Source organism: Protomyctophum parallelum (genome assembly GCF_964188405.1).
Source record: "Protomyctophum parallelum genome assembly, chromosome: 13".
Classification (NCBI taxonomy): Eukaryota; Metazoa; Chordata; class Actinopteri; order Myctophiformes; family Myctophidae; genus Protomyctophum; species Protomyctophum parallelum.
This window is the reverse complement of record NC_139708.1, coordinates 46,534,879-46,549,972: the sequence shown is the minus strand read 5'-3', so window position 1 is coordinate 46,549,972 and position 15,094 is coordinate 46,534,879. Positions and strand designations below refer to the sequence as shown.

Sequence of the window (15,094 nt, the reverse complement as noted above, 5' to 3'; positions counted from 1 at the left end):
ACACACACACACGGACGGAGTGCAAAACATACTCTCTCCCCATGCCTTCGGCCTGGTGGAGACAATAATGACTATTTTTACACGTGCTGAAAATTGCAGATCTACAAGCTCACAACACGTCGCGATGCGAAGCGTTGTGAGCTTGTAGATCGGCATGACCGGGCATGGTCATGTAACCAAGTGTAAAATGACGTATACTGGATCTCTAGTTTGTATTTGTTGACAAAATTGTTGAACATTTAGTCTTAGTCACTGTAGCTTAGTTTTCATTTAGTTTGTCAGTGAAAAAAGGTAGTCGACGAACATTTTTTGTCATAGTTTCGGGCGCCTCCATAGGGAGGTCCTCGACGCACGTCCCACCGGGAGGAGACCCCCGGGGCAGACCAAAGGCGCATCGACTCACTGGCCTTGGAACGTCTCGGAATCCCCCCAGGAGGAAGTCACTAATGTTGCTCTGGAGAGGGAATGTCTGGAGCTCTCTGGTGGAGCCGTTGCCCCCGCGGCCCGACTACAGATAAGCGGTTGAAGATGGATGGATGGATGGAAAACACTAAACGCTAAGAACAAAGTGTGCTAACCTGCTGTGGATCCGGCTGCTGCCTCAGAGGCTGAGGCTGGGGGAACTTCCTCTGGTTCTGCAGTAGCTGCTGTTGTTGTTGCTGCTGCTGCTGCTGTTGCTGCTGCTGCTGCTGTAGGAGCAGCTGACAGGCCTGAGGGTTGGAGGGGGGAGGGAGATACTGTAAAAGGATATACTGTACCACTAGTAGATTAACCCATTCTGACCTGAGATCAGATTCATACGAAGGTTTCCACCGGACACACACTGGTCTGATGAACCCATTCTGACCTGAGATCAGATTCTAAAAAATGTCAGTCGCTCTTCGATTTTTCAAAAATAGCAGACCTACAAGCTCGTATCGCGCCACTCGGTGGCGCGATATGAGCTTGTAGATCTGCTATTTTTCAATAGATAAAGCATAACATGATGCTAACACCAAAATGGGTGCCCAGTCAGAATGGGTTAACGGCAGAGCTACACCAGGCTTGTTGTGCGAGAGCCCCGCGTACGCGCACTTAAACCCAAAAATAGCAGACCTACAAGCTCGTAGCTCATACGAGTGGCGCGCTATGAGCTTGTAGATCTGCTGTTTTTCAATAGCTAAAGTATAACATAATGCTTAGTTAAAGCACGAACGCGCGCTGAAAAGCCTGGCGTAGCTTGGACGTAATGCTCAGATATAGGATGCGAGTACTGCATAGCAGTGGTTCTCAAACTTTTTCATGTCAAGGACACCCAACTTGACACCCATTGGCCCGCAGACCCCCCCATAAGAGAAGATTCTTACGGCTCTAGCAGCAATTCTCAACCAGTTTAATTTCAAGGACCCCTGGTTTGACCTAAATTAGGCCACGGTCTCCCATTTAATGGCATTTCTATCTCTGGTTAAGTTAGCTCTGAGAGTGTACAAATGGAACATTACCTAATCCATTTGGTTCCATTTGTACACTCCCGAGTTGGTACCTAATTATCATTTAGCTGGGGACCTCCTGGAACTCTCTCAAGGACCCATAGGGGTCCCGGGACCCCACCTTGGGAACCACTGTTGTACAGTTCTGTTCTGAAATGTAAGGTATAGTGGATTGGAACGGCCGTGTGAATTCGTGAACTCATGCACACAAACTCTGCCAAACCGCAGTACCAGTTGCCATGTTTTCATGTGATTAAGAGGTATAAAGACATTATACTTTAGCTATTGAAAAATCTGTTATTTTTGAAAAATCTTGAAAATGTGGCGCAAATCTATTAATATATATTCTTTCAGAACGAACGTTTTAAAGGTTTTATGACATTCATTTTCATTTCTTTTTCTTTTTTCTTTTAGGTTTTATGACCTCAATTACACCCAAAAAACCTGAACTTTGAACATTCAGTGGATTTTCTGTGGTCTGAAGTTTTCTTTTCTTTTGAGCTACAATGAAAACAGGCAAAACAGTGAAAACAGTGACATCTGCTGGCAAATCCCATTGACATATGGGATTTGCAGGATCTTACATCACAAACTGCCGGCAAATCAGAGCACCCGTTTGAGCCAGAAAACCCCAGATCACAGAAAATCTACTGAATGTTAAAAGTTCATGTTTTTTGGGTGCAATTGAGATTAGAAAACCTAAAAAAAAATAACAATTCCAAAACCTTTTTTTTTTATGTCACAATCCCTTTAAGTCAAATCTTTGCTTCTGGGGGATAGTCCCTGGAACTACATATTTTCAGATGGGGGGGGGGGGGGGGGGGTCCGCAGCCAAATGCAGATAATTCTGGGGGTCCTTGACATGAAATTGTTGAGCATCACGTCTGACACAGAAACATACAGTAAGACGACATTTAGTGGAATCTCTCACCAGATGGAACTGCTGGACTTGAGGGTAAATGTTACTGAGCATTGCTAGCTGCTGAGGGGACAGCTGGGGAGGGAACGGGCCTCCTCCTCCTCCTCCTCCTCCTACACCACCCCCCACTCCACCCACACTGCCACTAGGCGAGGGCATCTGCTTCAGCATTGGACCCGGCACCTGCAACATGTCACACCCATTGGGTGGATTTAAATTTAATCATATAATTGGTCCTCACTAATACTCACGATTAACCCATTCTGACCCGAGATCAGATTCATACGAGGTTTCCACTGGACACACACTGGTCTGATTAACCCATTCTGACCTGAGATCAGATTCTAAAAATTCTAAAAAATTTCGTTCTTCGATTTTTCAAAAATAGCAGACCTACAAGCTCGTAGCGCTCCACTCGGGCGCGTGAATGATATTAGTTTGTTTTACATGTTCATTGTATTATTAACACGCAAGCAATGGCTTCCATTATCCCATTCTGACCGGGCACCCATTTTGGTGTCGGCATCATGTCGTGCTTTAGCTATTGAAAAATAGCAGATCTACAAGCTCATATCGCGCCACCGAGTGGCGCGATACGAGCTTGTAGGTCTGCAATTTTTGAAAAATCGAAGAACGACTGACATAGAAACATAGCTTTTTCAGAAAACGGTCAGGATGTAGAAGACGTTTATAGAATCTGATCTCAGGTCAGAATGGGTTATAGCATACATGGGCAACTGGCGGCCCGCGGGCCACATGCGGCCCCCACCTTCACTTAATGTGGCCCTCAGATTAATTTCAGAATACTGATATGTTATTGATTTCAGCTGTTACAATTCCAAACATGCAAACATGAGCCGCTTGTATTACTTCGTCTAAATTAGTTGCTTGCCGAGTATTACAAATAATGTTATTGTATTATTTATGTCCAATATATTTGTATTTAGTTAAAATGACTTTTCAGGATCCCAATTAAAGGTATATTCAGTGATTTCACTCAAAAAACCTTAGGTTTCGTTTTTGGCTGTGGGACCCAGCCTTTCGTCCAATCACGATAGAGCGTCAAAAACAAAACCTAAGGTTTTTTGACCCCCAGGGGTTAACTGGGGACAGGGAGGAACTCCTTATATGGCCAGCACACTATAGTAGGGAGGATTATCACAACAAAACAAAAAAATAAGTGATATTTGAATTAAGTGAAATCACTGAATATACCTTTAAAATCCCAATCCCAATCAAAACTGGGATTGGCTATTTTTGCTACAACCGCCGTCATGTTATTGTCATTAGTAGTACGTCTTCATTTTACAAATTGAGGTGTCACCAGTTCGCCACACTTTGTTTATTTACCAATCAAAATCGGTTGAAAATGCCAACCAAAATCGGTTGCAAAAGCCTTCCCGATCAGAATATGGCGGTCGCGATACAGGTTGCTCCAGTGAACTGCAGCGGCCAATGAGGCATCTTAGGTTCCTATATCTATGACAGTAACCCTGCAGTTTCTATTAGCTTGGATCCCCCAATTATCGATGTCACAGGTGGGCCGAGTTTCAGAACTGTCCACAGCCCTCCTCTCTCTGAGACACATACCGAGTAGATATAAAAAAATAAAAAACAAATCACTCCTGTGAAGTAAGGGGCGGTCATCATCGTACATCACATTCCGTGCTCAGCCAATCAACTCACCACAAATGTCATTCCGGCCAATCACTGTTTTTGCGTCTTCACTTTTTCTGCCCTCACTTTTTTTATTATTCCTCAATATGTACTTTACTCAACCAATCAAATCATCCCTAGTATGGGATGATCAGCCATTCGAGTCGTCGTGTTTGCGCTCACACAAACAGACAAAGCTGGGCATAGGAAGGGGCTCACGCCCCTCAGAAATGGTGGCATTTTATCATGAGCAGTAGTGAGGACCAATAATATGAAGACGGGATGAAAATGGGTGAAGTCGCCCTTTAAGCACATCTTGGTTGTGCAGAGGTCACGTCAATCTCGAGCATAAATCAATATTGAAAAATGTAGAACAAACAGTTTAGTTGCCAGTATATATATATAAAAAAGGGGGTTTACAATACTTTTTACTGTGCTTATTTTTGCCTGTGTCTGTGTATAATGCAGCCCAAATGCTGAGGAAATGCCCAAGTGTATTAGGTCCTTCCAAACGAAATACAAAAACAACAAGATTCCTTCCTATAAATCCAAGACTGCGCAGAGAGAGAGAGAGAGAGAGAGAGAACAGACTGACCTGAGTGGACAGGAACGGATGAGGCACTTGAGCACGTAAGCCCCCCCCCTGGGCACCATGGGCAGGGTTCATGGGATGGTTCATGCCAGGCTGGTGCATCCCTCGGGGCGGGGGAGGAGGCATCCCTCCACCGCTGCCCCCAAACACACCATGGCTGCCCATCTGTAGGGTCATCAGGACGACATGGAGGTGAATTAAAGCCATCGTGTCCATGTCAAGTAGTGTTGTTCTGTGTGGAGTTTGCATGTTCTCCCCGTGTCCCCTAGGGTAGGTACCCTCACAAAAGACATGCAGTAATCCTAGTCTCTAAACTACCTCCCCCTGACCAGCCGGGGCGCCTGATGGAGGGGAAAGGAACGGGTTGGAATAACGTGTTCCTTCCACGCGCTAGGTCCAACCAGGGAAACTCCCCCCTGTCAGGTGTAAAGGAGCAACTTGGACACTCAGGAATGAAGGAAGCATGAGTTCAAGTCCGTTGCTCTCCCCATGTCCCCTATATATGGGGACTAGGCTGGCGGAGGGTGTGTAGAGCCCAGGATCACATTAGATGATTGACACAGGGGTGAAAAATGGGTTACAAAATCGTGGGATAAAAATATATTTTTAAAAAAGAAAAAAAAGTAGTGTTTTTGGCAGCACAGTTTTATTTTTTTTAGTTTTAGTCTCTTCAATAGTTTCCATTTAGTTTCAGTCACATTTTAGTTGCCTGGAATGTTTTAGCGTTAAGTCTAGTTTTAGTCGACTAAATATAATATTTCAGTCGACTAAATCTAGTTGATTTAGTAGACTAAAATGTATTTTGGTGGGCCTTAATGTCATTGTAATGACTAGCAGATCTACAAAAACAGCAGATTTACATGCTCACATGTTTGTGAGCGTGTAGATCGGACCCCATGCAACCAAGTGAGGAACGCACACGTTGTTGCCTGGATCAACGACAGGTCTGCTCAGGAGGGGCGCGACAACGCAAGCGTAAAAGAGGTCTAAGGTCTCGTACCTTGTCCCCGTAGGGCCCCATGTCACCAGGTCGTACCTTGTCCCCGTAGGGCCCCATGTCACCAGGCCCCATCTCTTTGGAACCAGGCATGCGGTAGCCTCCTCCTCGATTCCCTCCTCTCCGCATGTCTCCATTGTAGTCATTCATTCCTCGCTTATCCCCTTCCATCTTCTTGTCAACACTCGGGTCATCACCCTGTGAACGTTTTGCATTAGTTATTAACCGACAAAAAAAAACATTTACTGAAAACAGGCATCGTGGATAGTTTCAGATATAGATTAGACTGGTGCCAGAAAGCCCTAGAAAACCAGTTAAGATATTTTGTAAAAACAAATTTAAAAAAATCAACTAACAATCAATTTGGACAACTTAAAGGGTAAGACCACTTTTGTAGAGGTTTGGGTTGTTTTCTTACCTTATTATGGGCAAACTATTACATTCCATGAGTTATTTCGCTCCGTTGTGTTGTTTATTAGCAATTTAAGAAATAAAAAATAGGGTCCATTGACTTCCATTGTAGCGGGGAAACAGCTCTCAAAGTCACTCTTTTAGCACATAAACGAACGCAACAAAAGCTGATTCTGACAGTTCAGGAAAACTCGTATGGTTTTATTTTTTATAAAAAAAATGTCAACTTTGTTGTATTGACCAATTTGTGCAGAAAGAAGATCCGGTAGGTATGCCTACGCCCGACCGAATCACTGCTGACCGCGTCTGATCTGATTGGACCAAAACTGTACACCACTTCCTTATTGGAAACAACGGGGATGTAAACAAATGGATTTGATCTCGTCCACTTGTCACTAAAAACATACATAATGGACGTGTTTGAGGGAGACACTTTATAAGACACTTTAGAAGAAGTGTGTAAAGTGTCTGTGTCTGGGATTGCTCATATGCGACGGTGCAGCTGGGTGCATCTCAAACAGCGTGGAGACTTCCGTTTACAAACGAAACCTCGCAAGACGGCCCGCGAGAGTTGGGAAGGCCGTAGTACTGCTGCAGTCTATCTCCGACTAAAATAGTAACTTTATAAATCTTAAAAAGACGAAAATAAAACCGCATGAGTTTTCCTGATGTCATAAACTATCAGAATCAGCTTTTGTTGCGTTGGTTTATGTGCTAAAAGAGTGACTGAGAGCTGTTTCCCCGTTACACTGGAAGTCAATGAGAGACTATTTTTATTTGTTAAATTGCTAATAAACAACACAACGGAGCGAAATAACTCATGGAATAGTTTGCCAATAATAAGGTAAGAAAACAACCCAAACCTCTCAAAAAGACATGAAGTTTGTATTTGAGAGAATTTTACTTTATTTTATTTAACACAAAGAAATAAATATGTATAAATATAAAATGTACATAAATGCAGTACATGCAGTACAAGTTTATATAAAATACAAACTTAATTTTTATTTTTTCATTTTACTCATGGTAATTAAAAGCTTCAAAAGAGGAAAATACATTTACATTTTACATGGAAATGTGCTGTGTCCCATCTAGTATGAGGAAACCAGTCAAAACAAATATTCAATCTTACCAGGAGACCCATGTTTGAGAACTGACGTGACATTGGGCCCATCCAGTTGTCCCCTGCTCCACCCTGTAACAAAGACACCACAAGTTAAAAAATAATTATCACAAGTTACTTTTACCCCATATATAAAATTATGGGCATTATGTGAGCTTGTAGATCTGCTATTTTCAGCATGCAAGTGTAAACTTACTTATACTCTTATACCCCGTTTCCGCACCCTACATTGATGTTCCCTCTTTCCCCCAGGCCCCAGCCTCCACAGAACCCTCTCTTTCCCCCAGGCCCCAGCCTCCACAGAACCCTCTCTTTCCCCCAGGCCCCAGCCTCCACAGAACCCTCCCTTTCCCCCAGGCCCCAGCCTCCACAGAACCCTCCCTTTCCCCCAGGCCCCAGCCTCCACAGTTCTCCTACCTTGATGTTCCCTCTCTTTCCTCCGTGGGGCCCCCCGGGGCCCCAGCCTCCAGAGTTGTAGGAGGAGTTGCTTCCCTGGGAGCTGGTGCTGTTCCAGACGCCACCGCCCCCGTCGTCCTCCTCGTCCCAGCTGGCGTGACGCGAGGCTGCCACAGAAGCCTCGCCTTTCCCTCCCCAACCCTCCATGGGCTTGGAGCCTGCATGGCGAGGGGGAGAAGCAGAGAGTTACATTAACTGTGTTTGTGTTCCCTCCCCAACCCTCCATGGGCTTGGAGCCTGGCGAGGGGGAAAAGCAGAGTGTTACATTAACTGGGTTTGTGTCCGTAGAGCACTCGCCTTTTGACCGCAAGGTCACGGGTTGTTTAAGTCATTTTTTTATGTCCATGTCAATAACTGTCTATAGAGCGTTGCAGTCCCAGGGCCCAGGAAATGATTCCCCGTTCATTTTCCTCAGACATTTCAAAAAGTATTTATTTAAAGACCTTCAAAGCCAACTCGATTTTGTTCGGGCCGAACAATTCATTAGAAAGAAGAAGAAAACGGCAGGTTACAACACTTTTCTTGTTTTTCTTCTTTGTAATTATTTGTTTGGTACAAAATAGTGTTTATTGTCATGATTTGTCACAACTCCAGTTGGCTTTGTACGAAGCTTAAAAGGTCTTTAAATAAATACTTTTTGAAATGTCAATGGGGAAACATGCATTGGGTTTTGGGAATCATTTCCTGGACCTGGCATCGTCATGATTAGTTGACTTTGTAGCTTTTTCCCCCCCCTATGCAGCAGAGATTAAATATAGGGTGCATTTTGCATCCCGAAACGCAGTTTATAGTTCTAAAACAACGACCTCTGCATCCACGGGATGCACTACTGTACTGTTTTTTTATTCTAGTTTATTTTGCTAGCTTTAGTTATAATAATAATTTCTTCTTCTGTTTTCTACATGAATACAACCACATTATAACGATATAAAATGAAATGGGAGTTAAATGCTGCAATTTGTAAAAAAATTGCTAAATATGACTCCCAACGTCTTTGAAGTGGGACTCATAAAACGTCCCTGGGACTCATCTAAAAGACCATCGCTGCATCCTGGGACTCATTACATTACATCACTGTAATGCATGACCCTTTGGGCTGTATTTTGCGTGTCTTAAGTACCAGGTCTTATTACTTAACTTAAGACCTGGAGGCGTGATCAATGCCATTTGGCTATTCTGAGTGGCCAAAGAGCATTGACCATGACTCCAGGTCTTAAGTTAAGTAATAAGACCTGGTACTTAAGACACGCAAAATACAGCCCTTTGTGTCCACTTTCCTTATCATGGCTCTACACTGCCCGTCCCTTACACCTTTTTCCCCTCTATTCTTACCAGACTTGTTGAGGTTAGTTGAGGGATTCCCCCAGCCGGAGGCTTTCGCGGGTTCATCCGGGTCTCCCCAGCCAGATGGTGGATCAGACGTCTGACTCCAGGGAGCCGCACCGTTGTCGACAGATTGTCCTCCTCCTCCTCCTCCTCCTCCTCCTCCCCACATACCTGGACCTGGAGTCATGGACACCACTGAGAGTTTCAATGCGTAACGTGGGCCAAGATTGCACATTATTCAGTCAATTCAGTCGAGATTACTAATTGGCTTTGAGTTTTGAAAAGGTCTTTAAACCCATTCTTGGCAGGAACCCCTTTTTGGTGTTTTAAGCATTGTTACAGCTGTTGAAAAATAGCAGATCTAGGAGCCTGTAGATCTGCTATCATTTGAAAAATCGTGAAAATGTGTCGCAGACCTTTAAATATATATTCTTCCCCCCCCCACCTTTAAATATATATTCTTCCCCCCCCGGCAGCCAATTAGATATTTTTGGGGGTCCTTGACATGGAAATGTTTGAGAACCACTGACGACAACAAGCATGAGGTTTTTCAGAAAACAGTCAGGATTTAGAAGACTTTTGTAGAATCCTCAGGTCTATCTGCCAGGGGTGAGTGAGTGAATATAACTCCTACGCCCTACATCTCATACCCCATCTATGAATCACAGAGAGATGGTATCTTACCCATGCCAGCGTTGCCAGGGTTGGGGTCCCTGTTGGGGGGCATGCCCTGCTGCCTTCTTGGTGGCTGTTGTTGCTGCTGCTGCTGTATGGATGGCGGTGGTTGGGGAGGGGGACCCTGCGGGCCGCCGTGACCCGGAGGAGGGGCATTCTTTTTGTCCCACAGGTTCACATTCTTGCTGTTGTAGCGCGTGGGGTCGCCCCAGGCCGACGTGCCATCGTCGATCTCCATCTTGCGGCTGATGGACTGTGGGGAGGGCTCCTCCCAGCCACTGGGCTCCAGGGACGGCTCACCGCCGCTACCGCTACCTCCCCCACCCCCACCGCCGCTGCCCCCAGAGGTCTGAGGGACCGGGCCGGTGGTCCAACCTGGACTTTGGTTCTGATTCTTGGATGGTGGACCACCACCACCACCACCACCACCGATACCGGACCGACCGCTCCATCCTCCCGGTGGTGGCTGCTGCTGCTGGCCTTGTGATTGGTGCTGCTGCTGTTGATTTGGGGCTTTCATTGGTGCCGCTTGGCTGTTTGGTATGTGTGCTGCTGCTGCGTTGTGGGGTTTGACTCCTCCCCCCCAATCCTGGGGAGGCTTGCCTCCTCCGCCGCCCACGTCTCCTCCTCCTCCTCCTCCTCCTCCACCCCAGCCTCCTCCTCCTCCTCCTCTCTGAGGAGCGCCTCCCTCGTCCAGGTTACCCCAGGAGGAACCACCCTCATCAGAGTTACTTCCACCTCGGCCTCTCCCATCTCCCCACCCCCCTCCTCCTCCTCCTCCAGGCTTGGAGTCCCTTTGTCCCCAGTCTCCCCCTCCCCCTCCTCCTCCTCCTCCTCCTCCTCCTCCTCCTCCTCCTCCTCCTCCCCTCTGTGCTGCCCAGCCTCCTGCCTCTCCTCTCCCGGGTCCCATCTCCTTCCATCCTCCTGTCCCTTTATCTTCCGGCGGTGGCGGGCCACCTCCTCCCCAACCACTACCCTGTTCTCCGAATTCCCTCCAGTTTCCTCCTCCTCCTCCTCCTCCTCCTCCTCCAGCGGCTGGCCCCCCACCACCACCACCACCACCACCACCTCCTACTCCTCCTCCTCGGTGATCTCCCCATTCCTTCTCTTCACCCCCCCAGCCTTTGCCCTTGCTCTGCTCTGGCGGCGGACGCTCTCCCCAGCCTCCGGCTACCTTTCCCTGGCCGCCCTCCGACTCAGCCACGGGAGGAGATCCAGGCTTCCTCATTCCACCGCCGGCCATCTGCGGGCTGCGAGCCGGCTGCGAGTCCCTCATTGAACCAGAGACGTTGTGGGCGCCGGGAGACGGATCAGTAGTCATTGGACCGGGGTTAGACGCGTAGCCAGCGCCGCGGCCGCCAGTGGTAGAAGTGTTCGAGGATGACGAGGACGAGAATGTGGACGAAGCGGACGGAGCGCCTCTCTCGTTCCTGTTCCCCGCTCCTCCGCCTCCTCCTCCTCCTTTCGTTTTGGTGTCCAGGTCCCAGGCCACATTCTGTCTGATCTGGGTCTGACCCCAGCCGGCGTTGGAGAGGACCCGGGGGTCCAGGTCAGACCGACTGAGCATGCTCTGTAAGGCCACTTCAGCGTTGGGGGTCGGATTGGTCGGATTGGTGGGATTGGTGGGATTGGGGTGATGGCGCCCAGAGGACTGCTCGTGCTTCTGATTGTGAGGCCCACTACTCCCGACGCCACTCCCCGCCACGGAGCCACCACCACCACCAGGAGGCGCCGGTCCTCTACCTCCTCCCTGTCTACCGCCCGCTCCTCCACCCCCCCAATCCCCCCCGCCTCCTCCTCCTACATCCCCGCTGTCTGCCCCCCCTCCTTTCTGATTGTCCCAAGCTCTTGAAGTCATAGAAGACGCAGCGAACGTCGGAGAGCCAGAGTCCTGGGAGACGCTGCCTCCCTCGACGCCCGCCGCGCTGCCTCCACTACTGCTGCTGTTGCTGCTGCTGCCCGCTCCACTGCTTCCTATTGCTGGGTTACTAGAACCTCCTCCTCCTCCTCCTCCTCCTCCTCCACTAGAACCTCCTGCTGCAGCCGCTACCCCGCTCCACCCTGGCTCCGCACCGCCTCCTTCCCAAGCTCCCTGAGATACCGCTGGGGTATTTGAGCTACCGTCGTTCCCTCTGCCCCACCCCTTGTCCCCCATTGACCCTGCCTTCTCCCCCCCCTGGCTCCCCCCGAAGCCCCACACACCACCGCCCCCCTCCTGCCCCTGTGCTGCCCCTCCACCACCACCACCACCCCAACCGTCAGTCTGCGAGGAGGCACCTGAATTGAGGTCGGAGGTCGGTGGCATGGCTCTCCAAGAAGAAGAAGAGGCTGTAGTAGCAGACGACGATGACGAAGAGCCTCCTCCTCCAGAGTCCATCCCATCTCCACCTACTTGATTTGGTCCCAGTCCTCCTGCTCCCATTGTTCCTCCTCCCGATCCCACGTCAGGCCCGAGGCCGGCCCAGTTATCTCCTCCTCCTCCAACCCTCTCTAGGTGCTGCTGATGGAGGCCAGCCTGGTTCACAGACGACAGAGGGAGAGTCGTGGAAAGGCCAAGGGCGTTGCTGGCAGAGAATGAGGAAGATGAAGTGATGATGGACGAGTGTGGAGGGAGAGGGAGGCCCTCGGTGGTCCCGTCCTGTGTGACCAGGGCGGGCCAGGCCGAGGGGTTGGTGTTGGGGTTAAAGTTGGCACCGGGGACCCCGCCGCTGCCACCACCACCACCACCGCTCACCGGGCTCTCCGGAGGCCCGGGAAGAAGATGGGAGACTTTGGAATTGTAGAACGCTCCGGCCGCTCCTCCTCCTCCGGCCTCCGCCTGAGACGAGGAGGAGGAGGAGGAGGCCCACACGCCACCGCCCGACTGGACACATTCATTGAGCGAGGAGGAGGAAGGAGGAGAGGAGCGAGGTGGCGAGGGACTGTCCAAGTTCCCTCCTCCTCCTCCTCCTCCTCCTCCTCCTCCTCCTCCCTTCTGCTGGATGGTTCTCTCACTCCACGAGGCACTGCTGTTGTTGTTGTGGGGGGCGGGGCCATCCTGCTCCCGTCCCCCTCCCAACCCCTCAGAACCCGATTTGGCCCCGCCCAGGATGCTAGGCCACTCCTCCAGGTCGGTCCCGTCCACGATCACCTTCTCCCAGCCCTGAGAGGGGGGCTGGCTGCCAGAGCCCGCCCCCCATGTGGAATTTGCATAAGTTGAAGTAGTAGTAGAAGAAGACGACAGAGCAGCGACGCATGATGATGATGAGGATGAGTTTGGGGGCGAAGGAGACGATGACTCCAGGTTGGGATCTGGTGGAGAAACAGAGAAAGTATTTAGTTTGGGGGCGAAGGAGACGATGACTCCAGGTTGGGATCTGGTGGAGAAACAGAGAAAGTATTTAGTTTGGGGGCGAAGGAGACGATGACTCCAGGTTGGGATCTGGTGGAGAAACAGAGAAAGTATTTAGTTTGGGGGCGAAGGAGACGATGACTCCAGGTTGGGATCTGGTGGAGAAACAGAGAAAGTATTTAGTTTGGGGGAGAAGGAGACGATGACTCCAGGTTGGGATCTGGTGGAGATATATATATATATATATATATATATATTAATTTTTTGAGGCCCTCGTAAACGCCATTGACAATGAAGGGGACATTTACGTCATAATGTCATAAGAGACAATACGTCATATGGTCTCTTTATTGATAATTTAATGTTTATGTTGGCAACCATTTGTTTTACATCACATCGCCTAATCAACATGATTTAGACTTTAACCCATTCTGAACGGGCACCCATTTTGGTGTCAGCATCATGTTATGCTTTAGCTATTGAAAAATAGCAGATCTACAAGCTCATATCGCGCCACCGAGTGGCGCGATACGAGCTTGTAGGTCTGCTATTTTTTGAAAAATCGAAGAGCGACTGACATTATTTAGAATCTGATCTCAGGTCAGAATGGGTTAATCAGACCAGTGTGTGTCCACAGTGGAAACCTCGTATGAATCTGATCTCAGGTCAGAATGGGTTAATATATTAGCACCCATCACTTCACACGGGTGTGATTTTATTTTGCTATGGATGGTAACAATAGCACACACAAAAAAACAACTCTGGACAAATACATCCTGTGAGCAAATGTTTCTACTCTGCACCATCGTCATACTGCCTTTAGGGTGTATGCTCCACGTTTATGGAATACTTGTCAAAACACATTGAAGTTGAATGTCCTCGTTTTATATATTTAAAAGACTCTTAACCCATTCTGACCTGAGATCAGATTCTATAAACGTCTTCTACATCCTGACAGTTTTCTGATAAAGCCATGTTTCTATGTCAGTCGTTCTTCGATTTTTCAAAAATAGCAGACCTACAAGCTCGTATCGCGCCACTCGGTGGCGCGATATGAGCTTGTAGATCTGCTATTTTTAAATGGCTAAAGCACGACATGATGCCGACACCAAAATGGGTGCCCGGTCAGAATGGGTTAACTGACCTCACACTAGGGGAAGGCATATGCACCTGCTTTTTGTAATATTTGGTTATAAGGTTCTGTTTCTTTGTGTATGTGCTTGTGTATTATTGTTGTACGGTGTGTCCATGTCATGTATATGTATGTAAAGTCGTTGCTGTAAATGTTCTTGCTTGTATACAGAGCCATTGAAAAAGAGACCCTGGTCTCCCCAGACCTTCTGGTGTGCCCCCATACGCTTTCCTCCATCTCCAGTCATGTCTGTCCTCAGTATTGTTCACTTCCGATTGTTGTTTTTGTCTGGCTATATACTTCTATTTTATTTCCTTGTTGTTTTGTGTGACTACTTGTAAATTTATGTGAAGTTGTTTGTGTGTATGAGTGTATAATGTATATATCCTATGAAAGTATGAAGGAAAAAAAATCAGTTGTAAGAAAAATGTATACTTGTAATTCTGTGAAGTTGCCTAAACTGAAATAAATAAAGGTTTCAATCAATCAAACTCACCTGTGGTTCCACCTGTGGTTGCACTGGGGTTCTCTCCTCCCTGGGAGGAGGAGAGAGGTGGGGTGGCTCCACGGCCTCCACTCCCACCAGTGCCACCACCCCCTCCTCCTCCACCTCCACCTCCACCTCCACCCAGCAACATGGAGGACAGCGGTGGCTGGCCCCTCTTCAGTAGCACTTTGTGGTCCTGCTGGCAGCGGAATCTTGGGGGCACCTCCCTGGGCATGTAGCGCTGCTGCTGCTGCGAGGTCTGGCTTCCAGAGGAGGAGGAGGGCTGTCGGGTGGCCACAGCAGCCCGCTGCTTTGCATTGTTCCCACCACCGGGAAGGGCAGCGACAACAGGACAGGGGGACGAGGGGGGAGCAGGGCCAGGGCTGGGGGATGCTGAGCCCGGGGTGGCGAGAGGCTGGGTAGAGGAGGGCTTGGCTGATTCTGGCACTGTGTACGGGACAGAAAAAACAAAAACATAACCAAAGTGACCTGGGAGTTGTAGAGGGATGAGTTTCATTTT

At 48.5% G+C, this 15,094-nt stretch overlaps 1 protein-coding gene across 1 annotated transcript in view; it reads right to left on the bottom strand.

The window, feature by feature from the left end:
• The window catches only part of LOC310868721 (uncharacterized protein), a 42,849-nt gene that overhangs the window by 22,150 nt on the left and 5,605 nt on the right, over positions 1–15,094 (bottom strand). The window contains exons 4-14 of the mRNA XM_083779178.1: positions 14,584–15,021; positions 11,429–12,915; positions 10,675–11,374; positions 9,634–10,635; positions 8,956–9,144; positions 7,585–7,781; positions 7,177–7,239; positions 5,673–5,831; positions 4,640–4,801; positions 2,401–2,571; positions 579–710 (exon numbers count right to left, since the gene is read on the bottom strand). Coding sequence (XP_083635304.1) covers positions 579–710; positions 2,401–2,571; positions 4,640–4,801; positions 5,673–5,831; positions 7,177–7,239; positions 7,585–7,781; positions 8,956–9,144; positions 9,634–10,635; positions 10,675–11,374; positions 11,429–12,915; positions 14,584–15,021 — 4,700 coding nt within the window. The remainder of the gene's footprint in view (positions 1–578; positions 711–2,400; positions 2,572–4,639; positions 4,802–5,672; positions 5,832–7,176; positions 7,240–7,584; positions 7,782–8,955; positions 9,145–9,633; positions 10,636–10,674; positions 11,375–11,428; positions 12,916–14,583; positions 15,022–15,094) is intronic.